This window comes from Trichogramma pretiosum, unplaced genomic scaffold (assembly GCF_000599845.2).
Source record: "Trichogramma pretiosum strain Unisexual culture from Peru unplaced genomic scaffold, Tpre_2.0 scaffold4, whole genome shotgun sequence".
Taxonomy (NCBI): domain Eukaryota; kingdom Metazoa; phylum Arthropoda; class Insecta; order Hymenoptera; family Trichogrammatidae; genus Trichogramma; species Trichogramma pretiosum.
In genome coordinates this window covers 145,548-171,634 of record NW_019641688.1, presented here as the reverse complement: position 1 = coordinate 171,634, position 26,087 = coordinate 145,548, and the positions used below count along the sequence as shown (strand labels likewise).

General features: G+C 40.3%; 1 protein-coding gene across 1 annotated transcript; it reads left to right on the top strand.

Annotated features, from left to right (window-relative positions):
- The first annotated feature begins 13,023 nt into the window (after positions 1-13,023).
- On the top strand, positions 13,024-16,117 carry LOC106656153 (S-phase kinase-associated protein 1-like). The gene is made up of 3 exons (XM_014376846.2): positions 13,024-13,146; positions 14,910-15,185; positions 15,516-16,117. The coding sequence occupies exons 2-3, from the start codon at positions 14,910-14,912 to the stop codon at positions 15,957-15,959; spliced, it is 720 nt and encodes a 239-aa protein (XP_014232332.1). The 5' UTR covers positions 13,024-13,146; the 3' UTR covers positions 15,960-16,117.
- Positions 16,118-26,087: the final 9,970 nt, after the last annotated feature.

Sequence of the window (26,087 nt, the reverse complement as noted above, 5' to 3'; positions counted from 1 at the left end):
TCCACGTGCACAGCGCGATCCGACTCGAAAACGAGGTGTTACATATACGCGCCGCGCCACACGAGCTCGAGAGCTTTACGTTCAAACGAAAGTGCTACAATTTATTTATTTTTTTCTCTCTCTCTTTCGTTTTATATCGCTCGCGCGCTGCGGCTCATGGGTGCACACGCGCGCCGAATGCGAACAAAAGTTCGAAGGCAGATCGGCGCGCGGTGTAGTGCCGACGCCGCCACCGCCGCGTGCGCTCAAGCCCAAGAGAGCTCCGAGAGGGCAGAGCGAGAGAGAAGAGATAAGAACAATATCCGGCCTGATCTCCGAGAAACCTATGTATACATAATGGATCGAGTTACCTGCTGCGCGCCGGGCTCTCTCGCTCGCGAGCGAGCAAGCCAGCAAGCAGCCCCGCGTGCGCTGCTGCTGCTGCTCTGGCTTTTATGACCGTTAGAGCTCTCGCAATTTCTTTTGCACCGGCTAGATAAGCTCTCGCAGCGGCAGCAGCAGCAGCAGCAGCGCGCCAACGAGATTATTCGACGTAGATTCCATTCCAGCATTTATATGTGTGTGTGTGTGTGTCTGTGTCTGTGTGTGTATGTGTATAAGCATGTGCGAGCCGAGAGAGCTTGTGCTGAATGCCAATACGTTGCATGTATACGTAAACACACAAAAATTTATACTTTTTTTTAGGCAATTCCTGCACACGAATGGAAAAATAAAATGGCGCAACGGTCTCGAATCTTTCTTCCTCTTTTTTTTTCATTCTCGCTCTGTAGCTGTTGTATCTAATCGAGCATATACACGCGCTACGCAAGCTATACGCGAGCGACAATTTTTTCAAACGCATTTTATTAGTTTTCGGCGCACCGATAATGTGCGGGGAGAAAAGAGCCGTGTATTCTCGGAAGCACTCGATGAAACAGAGAAAAGTACCACTAATATTTTTGTAATAAAAAGCACGGGTAAATAAATGAAAATAAAAGAACGTCGCGATTCGTTGAATTCCGATTCTCCTGGCCCAATGCGCGCATAAAGCTCGTGGCTTGCGATGAATAACTTATACCTCCTTCTAAGGTTACGCACTTCGACGCGGTACGGTGGTGGTCGCCAGCGACACTTTATATATCATAAGCGTCGTATTAAGAAGAAACGAACGTCGTCAGCAATAAAAATTTGCCGCCACTGCCGCTATCGTCGAGGCAGCCCGGCAACATTATGTGTATATACAATATACTCGAGACTCGCTTGCGGTTTGGATCATAATACATATCGCGAGCTCGTTTCATTCATTCATATTCGGGCTTCGATGGTGACACGACGTGGAACGCGAACGCCAATTTTGCAAGGGCCTATTAGAATCTCGCGCAGTCGTACCGCCTTTTGGGCTTCTCACTTTGAAGCCAAGTGCTTCGTTGCTTAGTAACGAGAGTGTTCATTACTTATCGAGTGCATATCTTCGAGCTATTGCGCGATTTTTATCTTTAATTCACTAGTGATCGCGAGTGACATTATTCGATTCGACTTTCGAGTCATGGGAGTAACAACGAAAATTTAACAAACCATCGCACGACTGGAATTCACGCTGGATAAGTTTTTTTTTCATGATATACTTCTTCTTCAAATTATTATTAATCATTCATGTCGCTGTTATACATTGCATTCGAGAGCTTACACCCACATCGTTGTAACGATTTAACAAAAGAAACATTCCTGCTTAATTTCTGTACATTTCTGCATCAGAATTTCATTCGAACGTGATATTTTCTCGGCTAAATAGCTCGACGGCCGACAAATATTTTCTCGACCATACGCGAGCTCGTACATAATAGTATGTATTTTATTGCTTACGGAAATACCAAAGTGACCCATCGCTGGGTAATCGGCACTTTTCAATGGTAAAACACTGCCGCCGCTATCCATGGGCGTTACACATTTGCTCGCGAGTCTCTTTACATTTATATACGTGAGTAGTGTATTGTTCGCGTGTTGCAATTCTTTAGCATCGATATACGGGAAACGAGCAACAATTAGTTCGTTCATTGACTCGACATAAATCACCGCGTCGCACTGCGCCCTGCCGACATAGCTATACATACAATACGAAAAATCAGCGAGCTCAAAAGCTTCTGCTTTTTCAAGCTTTAATTCGACAGAATTTAAATTTACCCAACTTTCATTAACTTACAAATATACGCTTGAAAACCTTTTTTCCGAGTGGTGAAAAATTTGTTGGCGAATCGCGCGAATTCGCTTTGATTTTTTTTTTTTTTTTTTACTCTGCACCGAGCTTTTATTTCGACTCCGCTTGGCATACTTTTTTTCATTCAATTGTTTCCGCTGCAGATATAAACCGTACGGTATACAGCGCGTAGTACGCGGCGCAACTCGCGAGTATATATACTCCGTATCTTTTGTAGGCAAAGTTATGCACGCGTAACGCGTTTTTCGTAAATGTACACTGCATTTGTTTATGCTGCGTACTCGACGCGTATACGCGTGTACACCGCGTACCGCGAGTACAGTAATATAAATGAAAAAAGCGTATACGTATAGCGTTGAAAAATTTTCGTACGAATTAGCTCGCGTTTCGTTCCGTTTGAAATTTCGCGAAACAAAAATTTCACCTCGCTCGAACGTTCGTGGACCTTTTTTTTATTTTTTTTTAATACGATTCAACAAATTGCCATGAGATTTCAGTTTTTTTGTGGACTTTTTTAGTTATTATACACTGATTGAGTGCGGATTTCATCAAAGTTGCAATTTACTCATTAGCACAAACGTTTACAAAAACGAAACAGATCGGGTTAATAACGTTTAGCCGTGTTCGATGGTTTATACGGAATATAGTCTATCATTAAATTTTCTTAATTAGCTGGCAACACACAACACGACACACAAGTCGGCGGCGGCGGTGCGCCGTTTGGCAGTTAGTGGGATAGCTTTCGGTTTACTGAATTATTTATCGTTTCTCGGCAAAATCGAGTATAAATTCAATTTACTCTCCCGAGTACTATAACGTTTTGTGGATCAACTATCATATAATAAATGAAAACGTTTTAAGGAAATAAGTTGAATTTATTCGTATCGTCGGAGTGCCTTATAAAATTTTGAAAGCAAGATAAGTTTTTCAATCAAGCGCAGCGTGCACTTGATAAGCCAGACATCTTATCCTTGGCGCGTGGATAATCTAAACCCGCGCAGCAATAAACGTCGAACGCGCCACCGGGTAGCGGTAAAATCTTCTTGTGTGCACTTCGTAAATCTGTGTAACAATGCTTAAAGCTCGCGAGGTCTCTCTCTCTCTCTCTCTCTCCCTATTCCTCTAGCGCATTTTCTTTTTTGGCGCGTGTTGTAGGTATAATTCCGTTACAGGAATTATACATCCACTCGCGTTAGATGATAATTTATTACAGAAGTACATTTTGCAGCGAGCGACCTTGCTAAATACTGATTTACAAGCGTTTGAGTTATATATCCACAAACTTCTGCTCGGGTTTATAAACTTTCTCTAGCGTTCAATTTTTCGCCTTAGAAAATTCCTGTTGAAAAAAATTGCGTGCTTCAAAGTTTGCCAACTGGCATTAACGTCGACGCACGTATAAGTTTTTTTGTGGGCACGAGCAATATCGACTACGGATGGTTTTTCATATTTCGGCGTCGAAAATCGTTTCGAACATTTTTGTATTATATATTGTTGTTGAAGCGCAACGAGTGCGCGCGCGATAATCGCTCATTGTTTCGCGCGCGCTAAAACTAATTGCTTATACGCTTTCACTTTCACTCTCGATATTTATCGGCGCGACGTTTTATAATTATTTTTGGCGTCAGATGGGCGCTTCGAAAAAATGCTTGCACTTTTACGCAGCTGGACTGAAAAAAATGTCAAACTAGAGCCCCGGAGAAACGGTACTGTCTCGTCGAATAATTGTTGTGTCATTTCACACGCAGTGAGTGCAGCAGCATCAGCAGCCTCGACTAGTTACTCTCTCGCTCTCACTCGCAAGCGCGGCGTTTCAATGTTTACCGTTCGACCAATAATTCAAAATTGTCATACGTGCGCGCTTGCACGGGTCGCCGTCGTTGCTCTTCGCATTGCTCCTGCAGCTGTTGACGATGATTCGAGCAAAGAGCTCGAGATGCATTAAACGGGCCACTGGGTGATTTTTCCTCGCTCAGGGGGCTCTCTCTCTCTCTCGTTCGCAGTTGAGTAACGGTCGTGGTGACTTTTTTACCCTTCCTCTCTCTCTTGATCGCAGTCATGCAGCTATAACGACGCGCAAGCGCATACCTACGAGTCAATTGCGTTTCGCACGATGAACTTGAAAATTTTTATCGCATACAAAGTAGATCTTAATTTTTTTCTCTCAAAAGCTCGGAATCACCATCTTACTCGTGATTGTTTATTTCTCTAATTAAAAACGTTAAACGTGCCCAGACTTCACCGCAAGATGTTTTCATTAGCAATTGCGCGATGCATCCTATCCCATAAGACAGTAAACTATGTATGCACACACCGCACGTATAATGCAGCATCGCGTCGATCCGCGTAGTTCCGCTTTTTCTAAGACGAGATTCTGCATAATTGCAAACAATCGACGTAGGTAGCTGTGTGGCGGCGGCGGCGGTGGCAACAAACTACTGCCGTTGCTGCTGTTGCTGCCTCGTCGTCTATAAGCGCAGTAGCGCAAACCACTACCTCTCACGCTCTTTATGCTATACCTACGGTCTCGGCCTCTCAACCTTATGGGAAAAGTATGCCTAGTTGAAGTTTCAAGGGGGTTATATCGATACAGACACACACACACGTACCACACATCTAAGCGAGGCCTATTAATTTGTGATTTTAGACCATGTTGCGAGAATACTTGCTGAGAAAGTGATACTGCGCAGTATTACGCCTTATTGCACATTTACACACACACACACACACGCTCAGTAGTTAGGCAGTAGTTTTTTCCGAAAAACAATTTAGCACTATTAGAAGAATGGATATAAATACAAGGCGTCGTTAACGCTCGAGTAATTTGGTGGCATTTTTCAGAGCATAACTTTATTTCTTTATTATTATCGATTTTCTTTGTTTATTTTTTTCGTAGATCGTAGCCGATCGTGCTGTATACATATAATTATCGTATTTTGTACATCGAAAAACGTGAAAGTGACAAGTTTATTATCCTTTTGAAATGATAAAATTATATCTCGAATGCAGTATTACTGACAGACGATTGACGAATGAATTATTATAACACATTCGGTGTAGCGCACATACGCATAGTCAAGCGCTCATTATTTACTTGCTTATAAAAAAAATAAACGTTAATTTGTTCACAGATCCACGATTCGGATTTCTCGTGACTCTTCTCGACACTTCTGCTGCTGCTGTTGCTGTTGCTGCTGCTATAGGCGTGCATTTTACGAAGACGATATATCGGCACAGAAGCTACTATTGCAGCGCAGCACGTCATTTCATTCGCAATCATGGTTTTAAGTAGCGAGAAATAAAATGTGATGTGCTGTAATGGTACTTGCTGTGTCGAGCATTACAACGCAGAAACTCGACGATGTATCCCGGGCCATACTCGGCGTAAATAGCTGACGGAAAAGAAAAGAAACGCCGCATGCAGCTGAGCGATATTGCGTCTGGAAAATTCTAACTTTACGTGGATTTTTTATCTACATAGCTAGTTAAAGAAATAGTATTTTTGTTTTGTATTATCCACTTTAATTTTTACCGCACAATATTTTTAGTTGCTGTAACTAAACATTTACAAAATGATTTTCGGCTAACTCTACGAGTTTTGTAGTGTGCCGTACCACAATATTTTTTTCCTAGTATTAAGAAATTAAGATATCATGTAATCTTTGAACTTAAAAAACTTCACTGATGTAGCGCCTGATTAAATTTGTATTCCATGTTAAATTCCTCAATTATATTAAGATAATATTATAGCTAGTATCTATAATATTAATCCTAATAACTCAATATGCGTATGATTGAAGTAATTTTAATTACATATAAATTAACTGGGATATGATAAACAAGTGGTGCAGGAGTTGATTGATGTCACTTGATCCTGTCTCTCAAGTCCTTTTCATTTTATAATTTCAAGATATTACATAGGTAAGTTGATTTTGGGAAAACGAATTATAGGTACAACTGGGAGTGAGAGGTTATTAAAATAAAATTAGTTATATAAATGAATCAAGTTTTTTTCTTGTCTATTCTTGTCATTTACATTTGATTCTAATACTATTTTTTTCGTGACTTTCTCTCCACAGAGAGAACTGCAGTCTTCGGCCACCCGTATAATTTAAACGTCTTGATCACCATGTGTTTCATCATTTTATATATTTCCACATGGCTATCGGAGACCTTTATTCAATTGATCTATTCGATTATATTCGACTGATCTATTTAATAGAAATAAAAATGCTATTCGAGCTTCCGTTGTTACGCGTCAATGAAAACCATTACCAAATAAAACGATTACTTGAAATCGATGCGTATATCATCTTTTACGCTAGACAAAAAAAGTGTTGGACAGAACTAACAGTTACATATATTAATAACCCGCTTCATGTAGGAGCAAGTGGAAAGCTATCCATCTTGTATTTGAATTTGTTGATTTATTGCAAAAATGAGTTATTAAGTAATTCATAATATCCTAGTCAGTAAAGACCGGCGGTTAATGAGGTGTGAAAAAAACGATTAATATACTTTCTATTCAATAAAAAAAGTCTAACAATGTATATAACATAAATTTCTAATGATTTCAGTTTAGATCGTATTAACCCGTTTCGGGCCAAACGGACGAAATTTTAGTTATTTTTTCATTCGCTGTAAACTCTGTGAAAAAATTATGTCAGAAATGTCAGAATAGTCATAACCGACGTAAAATTTTATGAACTTTTCGAATCCGGCGTCAGAATTGTCAAAAAAGTTGATGTGTAAAAGTTATGAACAATTAAACAATAAAAAACACGATTTTTTTGAAAAAAAATTAGATTTGATCCGAATTTTCGAGTCGAAACAGACTTGCTCTATAGGTCTAACATGTTTTTTTAGCGTCCATGGGGTGTAGACTTAAAAGTCCAATAGTTACGATATCGAAATTTAACATGGCGGACACGAAAATGGAGATTCGTAGAAAAAAACCGTATATGAACGTAGTCAATTTTTTTATATGTCAACCAAGCGCCTAGGAACAAAACGTTATAGAGAAAATGTTGAATTTCGATATCGTAACTATTGGACTTTTAAGTCTACACCCCATGGACGCAAAAAAAACGTGTTAGACCTATAGAGCAAGTCTGTTTCGACTCGAAAATTCGGATCAAATCAAATTTTTTTTCAAAAAAATCGTGTTTTTTATTGTTTAATTGTTCATAACTTTTACACATCAACTTTTTTGACAATTCTGACGCCGGATTCGAAAAGTTCATAAAATTTTACGTCGGTTATGACTACTCTGACATTTCTGACATAATTTTTTCACAGAGTTTACAGCGAATGAAAAAATAACTAAAATTTCGTCTGTTTGGCCCGAAACGGGTTAATTGGGTCAAGTTCAGCTCGCATTACTCGAGTTGCTACTCGGTAGTTCAACAATAGGCGTGAAAAAATAGTTAATTAATTTTATTTCATACACGCATTAGTGAAAGGTTGAATGACCAAAAACTAATAACCTAACACCCGCGAGATCACTTGTTACGCTGCATCATAATAAGCTTATTCTTTTCGTTTTCGTCGATCTCTCGTTAATCACGCCTGTTACCATATTTAGTCATGACGTTCAGTTTCTGGTATAGAATATATTAACCATTTGCGGAACATTTGATTTGAAACTTCTGTTTTTCTCGATATTGAATGACGAACTCTTGATCTCTTGTAACAATTACTGTACTCGTTTTACTCGGATCTATAAAAATTTATGAAAAGAAATGTAAACCCAGATGGAATTGGACTCGGGCACATTACGAACGCGTGGAGTAAAAAAGATACGAGCAGTTCAGGAAAAGTAAGAAGGCTTCTTTTTATAATACACACACACGTTTTTATGGCAGCGAGCAAGTCCTCGAGGCGCATTTATGGGCCTACAACACGACGAGAATATGATTTTTCTATTTGATACATCCTTCGCTGCGCCGCGCTCGTTGCTCTTTTTAATTATATACTCGGTGCGTGTGTTTGTGCGCGTGCATTATGCGCAGCTGAACTTCCTCAATCCGCTGTTTGTTTGTCTTTTTTTTTTTAGCCCTACGTTATGCACATAAACACGTGCTCGCGCGCATGCACACGAGTCTCACTCCGATAAAAATCTGCGATAATTGTCCTAATTAATCGCGTAAATATATGGAAGCGCGTATAGGTGTACGTACGTCGATCCGAGACATTCGCGCAATTTCGACCTTATTTATGCACGCTGTGCTTTACGGTGTACCCGAGTAAAAGGTCACGCAGGAGACACGCAGGGGTTGCAGTAGCATCGTCGTCGTATTTTTTTTTTTTTTTTGTGCGTCTGGTACGAGTCGAGTAATTAGACAATATAAGTGCGCTCGGCAGTACGCGCGCGCGCGACGGCTTAATGATACGTTGAGTTACTATCAGCTCGAGAGGCGTACGCACGGTAGCTACTCTACACACCGATGAGATAATACCACTTTTTTTTACTTCGGCTTTTTCTTCCATTTCGTTGTGCAGCTGTCTTGCGGCGCGCATCTATACTATTTCTTACGTAATTTTGCTCTGTAGCTCCGAGAGAGATCTCATCGTCGAATTCAAGTCTAGTCTCGAGTACGTAGTACGTACGAAATGCCAATTTCGAGGAGAGCGATTAAACGCATATCTTACGGTGAATTTCTTCATTGCGTTGGCGTATATACCTCGAGTTGGCAGATGCGTGTGTGCGTGTATATCACAATAATATCGCGTACGGGCTACGGATGCCTCATACCATTTCTTCCTCTTCTTCTCTTCTCTTCTCCTTCAATTCGAGTTCGGTATACAGAGACTGCTCCGCGCGCGCACAAAGCATTCATAGAGCACATATTCGAAGCTGCAGTTTCTCTCGCGCGTGCACGGCGGCGGCCGCGCGACCACCCACGAGATATATACCTCGTATTTTCCTTCGAGATCCTCGCGGAGGCTCAGCTGCTTAAACGTATATGCAGACACACGCTGAATATGAATGTGTGTACAAAGTCGAGAGGAGAGGATTCAACGCATTAACATTTAAGTAGCCGAGATGTTGCGCTAGTGTTTCTCTGCGCCGCCGATAGAAACGTCATATAGCGGCCGCACGGTGCACGCGTACGCTCCGCGGTCTCTTCTCTGCACATATATTTATCCCCCGAGTGAGAGAAAGGATAGAAAGATAAAGAGAGAATAAAAATGAGACGCTGCCCCGCAACCGTCGGAAGAATGCCTCGTACATGAATCATGCAGTTTGTATGTACTGTAATGCGTTCTAAGGATGAACGCCACGTGAGGGTGTCGAAGAGAGAAATGCAGCGAGAAGTATTCAATTTTTTTCAGGGCGTCTTCTTTCTACCGTTTCCGGCTAAACGACCACTAATCGTCTAATTTTTCTCTTGTTCTCAAAATCAGACTGTCACTCGTTCGATATCTTATATATTACTCCTGTCCATCAATTTTCATTTACGCATGCAGTTTCATTAAAAATAATTTCAGGTTTAATTCCTGATAAATAATTCTCGCACGGATATTATATGCGATCGTTTCCTAGGAAATCTTCTTTCATGCCGGTACACATACGTGCAACGATGATACGCGAACTACTAATAACTGATCAATTTCATTTACGCAGTTGTTCCGTGCACTTCTAATCTCTCTCTCTCTCTCTCTCTCTCTCTCTCTCGTAGGGCTGTAATTTTTCCGCGCGCAGCGAAAAGATTTCCTTTACAATCAATAATAATAACTTCCTGCGCGTATCTCTCTCTCGTCTCTCGTGCGCTCTCCTCTTATTGCGATTTTTTTTTGTTTTGTTTAAAGTTCATTGGCAAGCCAGCGAGCGAGCTAGCGATCGCGATGCATCGCCGAGCAATCGATCTCTGCTCGTTGAACTTTGCAAATCATCGTCCTGGGCGCCTCGTGTGCATTGGTATATATACAGCATAACTGACGGCTCTCGAGGATCCTCGATGTGCACCGGCACAAACATACGCTGCTCGCTCGTCCGTCACGATTTTCCGTACGCCGCCGAATCGAAATGCAAACAAGATGTGAATAATTCTTGAGTATGTTGAGCCTGGATATAATCAGAGGGAAAAAATGAGGAAAGATAATTGTATTGCATATCGGCTTGCTATATATTGATCAATCTGTCTTTCAATTCGTATTACTTTTGATTTGCGTTTTTGTGCGTTAATAATTATTACTCGTAAAGAAAACAGAAAGTAAGCGCGCGCCAATGTGATCTAGAATTTAATTTACAATATTTGCTTCCAATGATTTCTGTGATGCTATTGTGGTAATGCGTCAATTCGTTTTGCGAGAAATAACAAATAATAGAATAAATTCGAGAGAACTTTTAGACCAATTTTTATTGACATTTTAGAAAATTATATATACAAGTATCTGTACATATTTACAATTGTCAATCATCTTTTCACAATTGTTTCAAGCGTAATATTTTGCGATCTTCGTGGACTCTCTTCCGGTGCAAAAGCCAATGTGATTTGTGTCCAAAAGTTTTCTTGCACTTATCACATTTGTAATCTATTCAACCTTCATGAACTGTTTTTTGATGGCTAAATGAATTCGATTTTTTCCCAGATGGATTCTGGCATTTCTCGAATGCATAATTGTTGCCGCATTTGTGTACTGATATTTGGTGTTTACACAAATGACTTCGGAACTCAAATTTTTCCTCGCACATGTTGCATTCGTAATCCTTTTGTTCATTGTGAATTGTGTTTCGGTGGGTTATCATGGAAATTACAAGATTTTTGGTAAAAAAAATTTGGGGTTTCCATGCAAACTTGGGAAATAATGAAATTCAAAGTTTTGACCATTTATCATTGAATTGTATGGGAAGTGGCAGTTTTTAGTGTACTGTGAGCTCAAATCACTTTAGAAGTTAATAAAATTAATAGATATATATATAGGAAATGTCATTAGCTTTCGAATGATATAATTATAAATGGGTGTTTTTAATCATTTTCAAAAGATATCAAGACGATGCCTTGGCCACAATTTTTATCGACCGAGCACAGAAAATGTATATTTAAATAATTTTTTTTCTAGACCAACTTTCGAAAAACTGCTCTGTGGAGCTCTTCGTATTATAGCTGTTAATAACTTCACCAAATTTCAGCCAATTTCATCGGGTAGTTTTTCCGGAAAACAGGATCGAAATTTTTGATTACTGTTTGTAGGATAAAAAATTTTGATCCTGATTTCCGGGAAAACTATCCGATGAAATTGTCTGAAATTTGTCGCAGTTGTTCACAGCAACAATACGGAGGGCTTTACAGAGCCGTTTTCCGAAAATCAGCTTGGAAAAAAAGTTACGAAAATATACATTTTTTGTGCTCGGTCGGTAAAAATTGTGGCCAAGGCATCGTTTGAAGATGATGCAGAAGACCCGATTTTGACCAACCGAGCATTAAAAGTGTAAATTTAAATAACTTTTTTACTAGACCGATTTTCGAAAAACGGCTCTGTGGAGCCCTTCGTATTGATGCTGTGAACAACTGTATCAAATTTCATCCCATTTCATTCAATAGTTTTTCCGGAAAACGGGATCGAAATTTTTGATGAAGGTTTTCAGACTTAAAAATTTCGATCCCGTTTTCCGGAAAAACTATTGAATGAAATGGGACGAACTTTGATACAGTTGTTCACATCATCAATACGAAGGGCTCCACAGAGCCGTTTTTCGAAAATCGGTCTAGTAAAAAAGTTATTTAAATTTACACTTTAAATGCTCGGTTGGTCAAAATTGGGTCTTCTGCATCATCTTCAGACGATGCCTTGTTTTTACCGACCGAGCACAAAAAATGTAAATTTAAATAACTCTTTGAACGTTCTCAGCCGAAATCAAAAATCAAAAATGAAACCTATTGTTCAAGAATTTTCAACTTGATAATCATCATTTTTACGAGAAAAAGTTATAGAACAAAAAGGGTTTAGAAATGATCAAAGAACACGCCTGATTTTTTTGAGAATTTTTTGGAACGATTTTTGAATTTTTGAAAAAATGGTGTTATCCAGAAATCCAAAAATTGCTCCAAAAATTCTGAAAAAAATCAGGCGTGTTCTATGATCCATTCTAAACACGTTTTATTCTACAACTTTTTCTTGTAAAGTTTATGGTTATCGAGATAAAAATTGTCGAAATCATTTTATGACATACAGGTCTTCGGGAGTCAAATTTATGACCGCCATTTTGAATTTCGTTATTATAACTATTTTACAATAAAGTATAAATGCCATTGACCAAATTTATATGCGTGAGACGCACGAGCGAACCTTTTTTCCGTGTTGAAATTTGAGTTAAACGAGATTTTTTTCTCGAAATTTCATGTTTTTTTTACATAATTGTTTATAACTTTTTATTTAAGAATTTTTTTTAAATTCTGATCCCGGATTCGAAAAGTACATTAAATTTTACGTGAGAAATGATGTCTGTAAAGTTTTTAAACAATTTCTAGTCTGTGTAATTTATCGATATAAATGTTATCCAAAAGTGGGCATTTCAGGCGTTAAAGGGTTAACTTGAACTTTTCAGTTGAACAAACTCTTTAAGATCTAGTGTTATCAACCGAAAATTTGAGTAAAAGCTACATAATTTGAGTTTTCTACAACGTTCTACTTATTACATACGCCGATACATGTTCCACCATTCTAATGCTTATAATACGATATTCCCGCGTTCTAATACTTATAATAGGAAAGCCCGGCGTTCTTGAAGTTTTACTGAAGATGATGGGTGGGGGACATTGGAGCGCCAGGGGCCAGCAGCTGATCGGTGGATATAAGCCTCGAAAAGTGAGAAGTAGCCTCACTGTGCCCGGAGCCAAAGACCAAGCATCATCTAAAGAGCAAACAGCCGCTTCTGAAATCCATCGACCAAGCATCACGGACGATTGAATATTTCGTTAAATTTATCAACAACCAACATAATCACAGTAAGTTCAAAGTAAATATACTTCATTTATAGTTTAAGGGTAAGTTTGTGCAACTAGTTTAGATTACCTTTGAGAAAAGTTCAGATATTTTGCCCACACCATCGTTATAATTAATTTTAACTTCGATGATACTTTGTAAATTTTTTTTTCATACGTCTTACATTATAACCTTCCTTTACCCCCAAGTAGCTCAGTCGTTCACGTGCTCGTTGTAATTAACTTTATGCAACAACTTCGATGAGTAATTAATTATTAAAAATATAATAATTTCATTCAAAATCGGGATCGTACGAATGACCAGGCGCGACGTCTTGAAATTTCGGAATACGATTTAATTTAAACATTCTAAATTTTTTTGTTATTGATTCAAAACTTTTGTTGAATAAAGACAACGCGTTAAAGAATATTGTAAAAGAAAATAACCCGGTCAAATGAAAGTATTTTAAAAACTACCGTAAAGTTATCATGGATTTTGACATCATAATGTGACGATTTTTTCGAGCCCGTGTTTAAACGCGTACATCTAGCGTTCACGCGCACGTGGCTTCGATGACATTCGAGCTACTCACTCTGGGACTTGTATTCGATAGACCACATGATTATGTTCACACACATCCACTTGAAAAGTTTGATAGCTTGCCCCGCCCATGTGTCTGTCGTTGCGCACACAAATCGATCGTTCTATGTGTGCGCACCCACGCTCCTGCGAGATCATCCGCCGATGTGTCACCTAAACCTGTACCTACACAGCTGTCTGTACGGGCGTTACGCGAGATACCCGGCTTGTATAGTAGACCGAGCCGTTTTGAAAAAATATTTAATCAATACATTTTCTTAGATACTTTTGGTCGTAGAATCGATTGGTAATACCTGAATAGCGATTACACTGCATTTTAGTAGTGAAAATCGACCTTTTCCCTGCTTTTTCGGATAAAATTTTAGAAAAATTCCATTTTAACCGATGAGGAAACGCATAAAAAAAATCTAGGAAATTCTCTAAACATTTTGAGATGAAGGATTTTTTCCGCACAATCCAATGAAAGTATTGGTTTTGTCTGAGAAATTATTTTCAGTGGTAAAATTGCACTTTTCCGATATTTTTTCACTCAAAATCACCCAAAATCGTCGAATAGTTGCTCGCAAACGAGCTAATAATATAGTTTTTTTTTCTAAGAAAAAAACCAGAAAATTTTTTGACATTGCTAAAATTTAGGATTTTTTTGTGACAAATCAAAAGGTATATATTATGATCGTCAAAAAATTTTCTGGTATTTTTCTGTTTATTTTTAAACGTTTACAAGACAATTTTTTGTTTTTTAAGCATAATAAAAATATCGAAAAAGTGAATGTTTGCAATGAAATCGTTCTTCTAGATCAAAACTGATTACGGAATTGGATTTTACACATAAAATTACGTAAGACAACGTCTTGTCCAAATAAATTTTACCCTCAGAGCAATGTTAGCAATCTATAATATGATTGCCATTTTGAGAGCGATTTTGCTAAATTTTCGAAGCACGTTTTTAAACTTCAAGAGCCTATCGACACCGGTTTCCGTCACTTTTTGGACTTCTTGAGCCCGGCTTTTTTTATTTGAAACTTTGAACTTGCAGCTCCATGGGCCCAGGCGATACAAAAATTTTTTGCAAAAACGGCCCGGTTTAATAGGCATGCGCTTATAAAATTAAAAATTATGAAATCTTTTTGAATCAATGGAATAAATGTAAAACAATTGACTAATATCGTTTTTAATTTTATTACAGATGACTATCCTTCAGTTAAAAAGCAACGACAATGTGGTTTATAATGTGGAGTTAGAAATCGCTAAGCGCTCAGTAGTGATACAAACAATGATTGCAAGTTTAGGCGATGGCAACTTGGATGAAGCTCTTCCTTTAACCAATATTAAGTCTGATATTTTAGAAAAGGTCATTGAATTCGCTACTCATCACAAAGATGACCCAATGCCGAGTGAAGAAGACACAAAAGAAGACCTAGAAAAGATTACACCGACAGAATGGGACAAACAATTTCTAAAGGTATTTGAACAATATTAAGTTTGAACATTCTTTTTAGTGCAATTTATATTGAAAATTTAAACGTAAAATTTGAATTTACAATCTAACGAGTAAAAATGATATTTATGTTTGCTTTACTGAATAAAGTCGTCAACACAATAACCACACTTATTTATGCTGTAAAGTTGTAAGTGTATACATGTGGACTAAATCTGATATTCAATAACTCGAATTATTGAAGATATTTACTTTTAATTGCAGAAATAAGCTTAAAATTTCAATCAATATTACAAAAATGATGTATGCTATTTGAGATATCACTAACATTTTAATTTTTTTATAATGTTGCAGGTTGAAATGAACACTTTGTGTGAGTATATTTTGGCAGCCAATTATTTAGATATGAAGGATTTGTTGACCCTTGCGAGCACAGAAGTAGCAGGTCGCATGAAAGGACAAAGTCCAGATGGAATCAGGAAAATTTGTAAGGGCTGTTGGGGCCCAGAAGGAGAAGTCCAAGAAGGCGCAGTCAAAGAAGGCGAAGTTAAAGTAGGCGAATTCAAAAAACTTGCAGTCAAAGAAGACGATGCCGTAGAAGGCGATGCCAAAGAAGGCGATGCCAAAGAAGTTGATGACAAAGAAGGTGATGCCAAAGAAGGTGATGTTAAAGAATCTGAACTAAGCTTAGAGCAGATTTCGCTTGTGGAAAGCGAGATTGAAGAAGCTGAAATAAATGTACAGAAATTGTCGGTACAGGAAAGCGATATTAAAGAAGCTGGACCAAGTGTTAATTAAATTTCGATTTGAATAATTGACCTAGTTAATTAAGAAACTGTAATTAAAACAAAAATATGTTTAAATTTAATGTGTAAATTTAATAAGTAATCAAATGTCATTTAGATATTTTTATTAAATAAAGACCAATTCTATTACTAATGTAATTCAAAATATTATGCAACAAAGTAATTTAAATCGATACCTTGTATACTTTAACAAAAGTATCGAGTGTAGAGAATCGAACGATGTTTGTTTCATCGACGCCAACACTCGATACTTTTAACAAGTATCACCAATCCTTCACAACGAAACAAACAATGACGAGTCGCATCTGAGCCCTGGGTGATAGAACGCGGCTTGGCTCCCGTTTTGCCTTTGAACCAATTGGTTCGGTGTTGTTGCAAGGACCAGTTGTAGCCGAGGCGACCACCGAACCAAAAAACATGTACTTTTTAACATGCAAGGTCCGTGAACAAAAGTATATTGATGCACCCAACTGCAGTAGCAAAAAGCCGGAAAAACGAGGAGGTAACATGAAATGCGTGCTAGTAGAGAAACAGAGAGAGTCGAAAGAGCTATACGTACAATCTCGCGCCTCTACAAGGTGTGGTGTCTCGGGATAAATTATCTCGCCTCTTAACTTGGCTACGGCTTAGCACGATATAACGCGAGCGCGCGCGAGCTGAATGATAAAAAAAGGGCAGTACACGCGAAGCTCTCCGGTAGTTCTTCTATATACCTATACACATATATCGATGCTGGAGAAGACTTGGGATAGGTCAGTCTAATACTGTTACAGTTTACTGTTACCATAAGACGCGACTGTTCTTTCCTTATACGTCTATTACCGGCGCTTATCGGCAGCACTGGCACCACTATATATATACCATACAGTCGCAGCATCGGTCTAGGAGTGCACCAGCTCAGCAGCTGCATGCAGCTTCGACGTTTCTGATGATGATGATGCTGCTGCTGCTGCTGCTGTTGGGAGTAATAGCAGTATAGTATATAGTAGTAGTTGGGCACGCCAATGCAACGGTATTCAATATAATATTATGATTCATCGTATTAAATGTAGACACACAAAAGCTCGAGAGAGAGAGAGAGAGAGAGAGAGAGAGACAGAGAGAGAGAGAGAGATAAAGCGAAGGAAGAGATGAGCATCAACATTGGATCGGAACGAGTGCACGGGGGCATACGCTGATATTTTTTTTTTTCGCGACGCTCGCCTAGGAAATGAAATTCACGCGCTAATGCGCCGCTCCGCGTGCCCTCCTGCATAAACATACATATACGTACATACAGAATATAAATACATTACGAGGCGGCAACTACGAATCGCCCCAAGGCCAAGCGAGGCAGCAGCAGCAGCAGCAGCAGCAGCTATTCACCGTACGGTAAATTTCTAGGAAAGCAGCTGAGGTGCTCGGTGCATGCGGCGCGCGCGGTGCATTGTCTAAAGGTCGCGACTTTCCTAATGCGCTCGGCTTTTCTTGCGCTGTCGCGCACGCGCGTACTGAATTTCTCGCAGTGTCTGCGCCAAGACTGCGACTTTTCTACGATCGCTCGCGGAGAAAGAAAGAGGTAGAGAGAGAGAGAGAGAGAGAAGCGCAGAGATTACTGTCCGATTAATTGCCCTTACTTAACTCGTCGCAATTGTTAAATGAGCATTGTTTCAGTGGTGGCGGCTACGTGTATAGCGGAATCGCAACACATGAAACCTGTTAAGTAATTAAGAAGAACAAATAAGCAGCGACGTTTAAGCTGCCATAAAATGTATATAAACGTGTACGCACATGCACAGAGCTATAATGTGTGCTTAAAATTTCAACTCAGCGCAAAAAAATCCATTACACGCACGAGCTCGTGAACAAGTAGCCTCGAGTTCGCCCCCAACAGGTCGTTCATTTTGAATGCTCTTTTAGAAAAAAAAAATAATAATAATAAAGCAAAAGGTGTCGACAATTTATAATCGATTCGATTGTATAATTCTTTTTTAGTAAATAGATTAGCAAAAAGTGTCGATTATAGTTGATAATCGTTCTGATTGTTTGCTTAATGGGGGCTTGAGTTATTCTAGCTTGTGTGAAGTGTGAAAAACTGAAAAAAAGAACAAGAAATAATTTGGAGCGTAATAAAAGCGGATGTACATTTTTTATTGTAGTTTGAACATACCCCAAATTTTATCATTAAAAACGTCTTCATAAGATACAACATTTTTCCCCTTAGACTTCTTACTAGCTGCAAAATTACGCCACGTCATACGACGATATGACAAAAACGAAAAAATGGCTAAAATTAATCTTACTCTATTTAGATCGTCAATTGTTTGATTCGATATGGATTTCGTTATCGAAGTATCGAATTCGTTTTGAACAGTTTACAGATTCGATACTGAATTTTTTAATCAAACTTTAAACGTCTGTAATTTTGGTTCTAATGAACGTATATAGTTTTTAGTACTATCCTCACTTAAAATAATGATCATATTAAAGGTCATATTAAAGATCTCAACTTTGACAATAACATGATAACGCTTATCTTTGCTGTAAAATATCGAAAAACAATGCTAATATGCGTTTTTAGCATTACGTTTCCGTAAGTATTGGTTACTCATAATGGGTGTATCAGGAAGTGAAAACCATCGCCTAATCCAAAGTTTAGCGATTTTAGGTTGTTTAAAAGTCGAATTCACATTTTTTTAAATTTTCTCATGTTATTTTTAAATGGGGAAAAAACTGACGCGTTTGACACTATCTAGAGTTAACTTATTGAGGTCAGACAGTGATTTTCTATTATTGTAACCCAAAAGATGAGCTTTCAAGCGGTAAGAGCGAGGATCCAAGCAATTCGGAAAATAACGGTCAAACAAGGTCTAACAAGGAGACCACTCCACCTGCTGGTCATAGATTTGCTCCAAAATTTTTATGGGGTTTCCTGGTACCCAACACTGAAGCTCGCTGTGCTTGGTTTGATCTCATGGACCTAGGGCCTATTTTTAGAGGATTTTCCACATTATAAAAAAATCTTTGTTATTTTCTATATCGATATAGAAGTACTTAAACGAAAAAATGCAACGATCAAAAGTTTTAAAATTTTTTAAAGAATCTGCTGGAATTTTTTCAAAAATTTGGAGCGAATCCGTGACCCAGACCAGGGTGGTCTCCTTGTCAACTCGCGTATAGACCCATCGAAACGCGATCTCGTAATCCAGGCGTGTATTATATGCAAGATGATAAAACTTGCGACGATGGTGAGTCTGAAACGATCGCTCTTGAAACGGGTTCAATAATGCCAAAGCCAACCACGGGGATGTTCAACGACCGTGACCTTTTTACATCGTTCACTTGTATGCGTACCACGACGTGCGTATTATATACTACACATATCGTTTACGAGCTATGTGCGCCACGCGCGCTTGCTGCATACAAGTCAGCACCGCATTATGTACGCGCTGCATACGAGAAGATCAAGGCCGATCAGAGAGCGAGCGAGATAGATCTTCATCGCGTATTATGGGTGACCTTTGACCCCTTTTACGCTCAATAGATGGGTAATTAATTTTCATTTTTTACTCATCTTTGTTTTATTTTATGTTTTTTTTTTTTTTTCGTGCGATTATATAACGTCAGGAATCGATATCGTGGGAATTATTGACACTTGATGAAGCGCGGCGATTTATGATAAATCGAGATTTTAACTGACCTCTCTCTCTCTCTCTCTCCCGCGAGTTTTAGTGTATCATTATAACGTGTTATAACGACGATCCGCGGGTGCGCTCGTTATATACGCGAGCCTCGAAAACTTCCCCCCTGCGCCGTTCAAAATTGGAAGATCACGGATAAGAATTCGATCAACGAGCTCGTGCTCGTATATACATTGCACTTGCAACGTAGAGTGTGCTGAGCAGCAGCGGCTAAGCTCTCCGAAAGATAGAGAGATTTATATAAGAGAAAACTTTTGATTTTCATCGGCTGATATATATGCTCGAGTTCTGCGTGCACCTTTATTTATATATAACACATTTTATAGACCCGAGTGCTGCTGCCGCAGTCTCGAACTTTTAATACACAATGGGTATTAGAAAAACTTTCCTCTACTTCCAGACGGGCTTTTATAAGGATCAAAGAGTAAATTGGCAGTTTGGACATCGAACTTTGGGAATCGATACACCGACGCGTATCACACACACACACGGCCGGGACGATCGGCTCATAAGAAATTTCCGTCCACGCGCGCGCGACTTTCGCGGCGATATGAAAATCAGCCGTTCGCGTCGGTAGGGCCTCGACTGGTTTTAACGTATAAATAAAAATATCGCACACGATCGCGGGGCCGGAGTCGAGCCGAGAGTCGAGAAATCTCGTGTGTGTAAAGGAGACCCGGTGCGCGAGGACAAAAGAAACATCTCGAGCTTGCGCGACACATGCCAATCAATTGCCTTAAAACCGTCAACTCCGAGAGAGATATATGGTACGTGTGTGTGTGAGTGTGTACGTGGATTATATGCACCGCGCACCAGGCACATGCCTCGCAAAACGTATAGATCTCTCTTTCTTTATACTCTCGCTGCCCACGATCTACCCGACGACGACGACGAAAGTCAATGGCGCGCCAAGAGAGAGAGAGAGATCGCAAATGGGCTGAACGTTCGGGTTATAATATCTATTCTCTTGGGCCTTCGGCCTCGAGGAGTGTGTGCAGTGATATAACCCCCCGCCTCGCCTCGCTTTTTATTCTCTCTCTCTCTCTCTCTCTCTCTCGCTCTTCACATACACCACGCGAGAAAATCAGTCGAATGCATATAATCGTGATACCTGCGCATGTGTCCGTGTCTGCACTGTGCATACTGTATACGTATACAGGTATTATGTAAAGCCGCGCGCGCCGTCGTACACAAACGTGCGGAATTCAACTCGATCGGAGCGCGCGCAAAAGAGCCGCATATATACTCGACTATACTTACTGCATGTGTATATGCACGCGCGAGCGAGCCCTGAGCCGTGAGAATTATTTTCGTGAGAGGTGCACAAACTCGCGGCTATTATATTCTATTCTCTATACATATGTTTGTGTGTGTGTGTGTGTACTTTATAAGGCGGTCGCAAAATTTTCGTCTATTACTCGAGTCAGCTGCTTTAGCTGGTATATGCACATTTGTCTGGGTAAAAAATTATTTATGACTCGGATAGTGTAATGTATATCATGCAACCGTGCGCTGGTACAACAGTTTCGGTAATGCTTACGATGTGTCAGATTTTTGACGCTTTTATGAATGTGTATCATATCCTTTCTCGTCATCCAGCCGAGCTCCCTCGCTGAGAGCTATCATATAGAAAACTCGATCGTGAAAAAAAAGTAAGTAATCGACTTTCGAGTTCACCACGTGAGCGAGAGAACAATATACGCGATGATATATGAAAAGAACACGAGCGTATACAATATAATGAAAGTGATTCTACCCGGCCACTCTAATAAAAGAACCAAATTGCTATACGAGATGCGTCCATATGGGTATTATGATTTGGTTTTAGGCCTTCGTTTCGGTTGAGATTTCATTTTGGATGTCGGAACTCGAGATCGACCCGCGTGTTTTATAATCGTGTATTATAGAGGACGCATGCCGTGCACGCCGCGTGCAGTGTTACGCGCACAGGTAGCGCGGCATCGAGGCTAATAATCAAAGCCCCCCGCGCGTTATTACATTAAGAGCGTGATAAATTTGAAAAATTGGCGCACTTATGTATCAACGTAAGAGAAAGACAGAGACCGAGCGCAGAGTAGATTATTCGGGAGTCAGGCGCAACTGTGTGTGCGGCCCCTGTGTACGGGTACGCCGATCGTTTTGGAAATCCCCGAGATTTAGTTGACTATATTGCCCTCGCCCTTAACGTGAATAAATTCATAATTTTTAACTCGAAAAACAGAAGAAAAAAAACGGCTGATTGCGCTCAAAAAAATCGCATTTCTGATACGTAAAAATTCTCTTCACGAAGTACAAGCCTCGATCATCATCGAAAAATCATCGCACGTGCGCGCCTTCATGGATACTGCCAATTTTTCGTTAAGTTTCGTCGTTATCACGGATCAGCTTCGTGAGAGTACATCGACCTGTTTGTCCTCTCTCTCTCTCTCTCTTACTCTTTCTCACTGGTTAACAAAAATTATTATTACGCGATAATACCGCCTACTTGAGTGGTTTAAAAAAACAGCTCGCATACTTCAAATATTTTAGATAAAAATCAGCCGGACAATTTTTCTCTTTACCGTAAGCATGTAGTACTTACCTCGCTTGAAGGGATAAAAAGTTTAAACTTTATCATACCACAAATGTTAGCTAAGGGAAAAAAAGAAAGACCAGCCGAGCTCGGAACTGACGTTCGGGTCACACGAGCGATTTTTATTATAACTATTATATTATTCTCGCGTACACGAGATATCGATCGAGACAAAGAAGAAGAAACGAAAGAAATGGTCGATGACATCCTGCGAGTATAAGCTCCTCTTCCACTCCGTGCGTGTGTGTGTGCATTTATCCGCACATTTATGTGGAGTATATAAAACTAGACAATGAGGAAAAATGAAGAGGATCTCTCTCTCTCCTTCTCGCGGTAGCTTCTTCTCTACTGAATTCCGCGCTCCAAAGCCAACGTAAAGTATATACAGTGGTATATAACGTAGCACACACACATATACAGACATGTGCACTATACACACCACCGGTCCGACGAGCTTATGCATTATGTATGCATTTCGCGCTCGCTGCCGCCGCCACCAGTCCGCAGCGCTCGTTGTTCTATGCGCGCGGAGCACTATAAGACCGCAAGTCCAAGGTCCAAGTGAGTGAGAAAGTATATAATATACACGCGTGTATATATATTTCTGCGGGGCTGTGTATGTGAGAGTGTGAGTACAGCGATGCGTCGGAGTCACGTTGCACTGTAACAGCTCTCCTCTGCAGCCTTAGCACAGGCCACAGCCATAAAGATGGTCGAAATAATTATCTGATTCTAGGGAAAACGATCGACTCGAGTCACGATGTCCGAGCTTTTTTTTTCATCCTTCCTTCTTGTTTTTTAATTATAGACATTTTCGTCGGATGTATATTGCGTTACATTGACAAATTTTTGTTCTAAGAAATCATCAAAAAACTTTACAAGGGACCCAGGACCCACAAAAAATTCGATCGCTGCTCGGGTTCTTCTTCCGTGTTTTGGGATTTTAAAGTTTGTACGGGGCAGTGCCGGTGGTGGCGTAGGGCCGCGATAAACAAGGCTCGAGCGCGTCGGTGTATTTTCGTTTTTGTTTGTTATTTTTTTTCCGTGTACCAGGAGGTGGATAATATCGTCGGCGAAATTTAAGGCAGGTACCAACAACACGATGATTATCCTCGTGATGCGTAACTCCTCCCGAATCATCGTCGTTGTCATGTTTTTTTCCGTAGCTTATGCACACTGCTCGCCCAAAAAAAAGGAGAGGATGATGCTCAGAGCTTCGACGATGATAATGATGATGGGCATTAAAGACAAGGAGATTGATCGTACCGTATTATACACGTGTATGCATGGTGTATACGTACGCGCGCTAAGGTTCGATGTACTTTGCCTTCGTACTTTATTGCCTTTACTTCGTGCTGTTTTGTTGTTCTTCTCTCTCTCCACCCATTTTTACTCCTGCGCATCAGAGATTTCTCCATTATAAGCACGGGTCAATTAAATATATCGTTCGCCTACGCTTAAAAAATTCGGTCGATCTAATATTCCGCGCATAATTTTCAAAAATTCCGCTCCAAAACTTATTCCGCATTTGTTATAAAGCTGAGAAAAGTTCTTCTTCTGCCCACGCGCTCGTGATCGTGATCGTCAAAAATAAGCAAAAAAGAAGTGCATTTCCCGCGTTCCGTTTGGCTTACTCTCGCGTACATACACTTAAAAACTAGTTGTAGTACGCCGTGCTGCAACGCGCGCGTGTGTGTGTATGTGTGCCTAACGAAGCGATCTGCATGAAGTCCGACGTTATTACTCGCTTATTTTCTTGTGCGTTTATATAGCCGCGATGATTTCATTTTTAAAAAGAGACGCGCGCACGCGTGCGTGCGCTGAGGGCGAAAAAGGAGCGAGAGGAAAGAAAGGAGTAACAAATAAAAAGCAAATGACAACGGAGAAAAAGGACGATGAAGAAACACCAAGAACAAATGACGACGACGACGATGTATTATATATATCGCCTCGCGCTTTCGGTAGCCACGCTCCAGGTACTCGATAATATGCGTGAAACTTCGTCTCGGGTGGTCGCCGCCGCTGCCGCTTCTGCTGCTGCTGCTGCTGCTGCTGAGGTACACGATGTATACACCACGCATACATACATATAATACAGCACACGTATACGCATTACACACTCGTACACATACATCACCGACCCTGCAATTATGCGAAGCTGACCGGTTTTTTAAATTTCTTTTTGATTATATATACGCGAGTCCGCTAGCAGTGTGTGTGTGTGTGTGTGCACTGCGCGCTGCCGTCCCGCGTTTATACGTTTTAACTTACTACGGCGCGTTATACGACGAGCGACCCTGTGTCAACTCTGCGCACTAAGCTCATTTTTTTACTCTCCCTTTTTTCGGTTTTTTTTTTCATTTTTTCGTTCCAACGACGAGCCGAAAAATAAAAACAATTGTGGTTCTTTCGAGGATTCTCTATGGCATTCTTAATATTATGAACCATGAGACGAGACGAGAGAGAGAGAGAGAGAGAGAGAGAGAGAGAGAGACGCACCCGCGGCGCACACGGGGTAGCGGTGTTATTTAGCAATCGTAAATATTTTACAGTGCAGGCGGCAACTCGTGCGGTTCTGCGGTTCTCCGCGCCTATATATGTGTGTGTGTGCAAGCGTAATGATGTTTTTTCTCGGTAAAAATAGCGCGACGAAGGATGATGATGCTGCTGCTGCTGCTGCTGCTGCGGAGCGGGCGAGCGCTAGAATGACTAAATTGTGGGCAATCAATGGGTGGTTGCGGGTGATAATGTAGGCCAGCGCGAAACGTGTGCCCGTGAACTAGGTATGGCTTTTTTTCGCACAATAACGTCTTTCGACGCTTTTGAAACGACGTACCGCGCGTCATTGCGAGGATTCCCAAGATATGCGTCGCCTACCTCTGCTCTTTAACAGCTCTTTAAAAAATTCGCGTATTAGTCGGAAATTTCTGCAACGTACGGTACGACTACCTACTACTGCTGCTAAAGGCAAAAGGGCTGTAGCGTACACCTTTTTTTGCTCGTGGCCTGCGTGCCATTATACGCGCGCCGAGCGCGATAAAGAAAACCGAAACAGCCGCGATGAAAAGCAAAATTGTACACAGGCGCATTTACGCGCGGGCAGGCCGCAGCCGCGTTGGAATATCCACAAATAGAAGATACAGTAATATACGGCGGTATAATTGCAAAAATGAAGCTCTTAAAGGAAGCGAGACAAAATATTAAGTGCAAGCGTTAAATCCTTATCTCGCCGAGTAAATATTCTCTTTTAACGTATACATTCAATTTACTCTATCTCTCTCTTTCTCTCTGTCTCTTGCGCTGAGAACATATCTATATACGCGTATAAGCTATAACGTGGACTGCGTTTAGTCAAGAGAAAGAGAGAGAGAGAGAAAAGGAGCGAATTAAAAAAATAAACAAGACAGTGCACTGCAGCCCTGAGAGAGAGAGACCAAGCGAGAGCATAGGCCAACGAGAGAAGCGAAGAATTCATTATCGAGCTCATTATTCCAGCAAGTAGTTGAATCCTCGCGATGTGCGCGCTGCTGCACTGCACTGCACAGCTCTATACGGCAGCATAGCTGCAGTCACGGTATCTTCTTCGATTTTCAGCGTTTCCTCCAGCGGCTGCTGCAGCAGCTGCTGCTGCTTGTTGGCCAGTCTACATATACACACATACATAAATATATATCTGTATATGGGCGCAAAAGAGAGAACAACGAGAAAAAGACTTTATGAACCCTCGGCCATCGCGTAGCTGCGACGGCGGCCGCGAGTCTCCAGCATATATATGCAGTGAGGCGCGCGCGATTCGTTAGGAATTCGTGTCCGGGGGCAGTTGCAATTTGCATTGCGCCTCTCTCTCTCTCTCTCTCTCTCTCTCTCA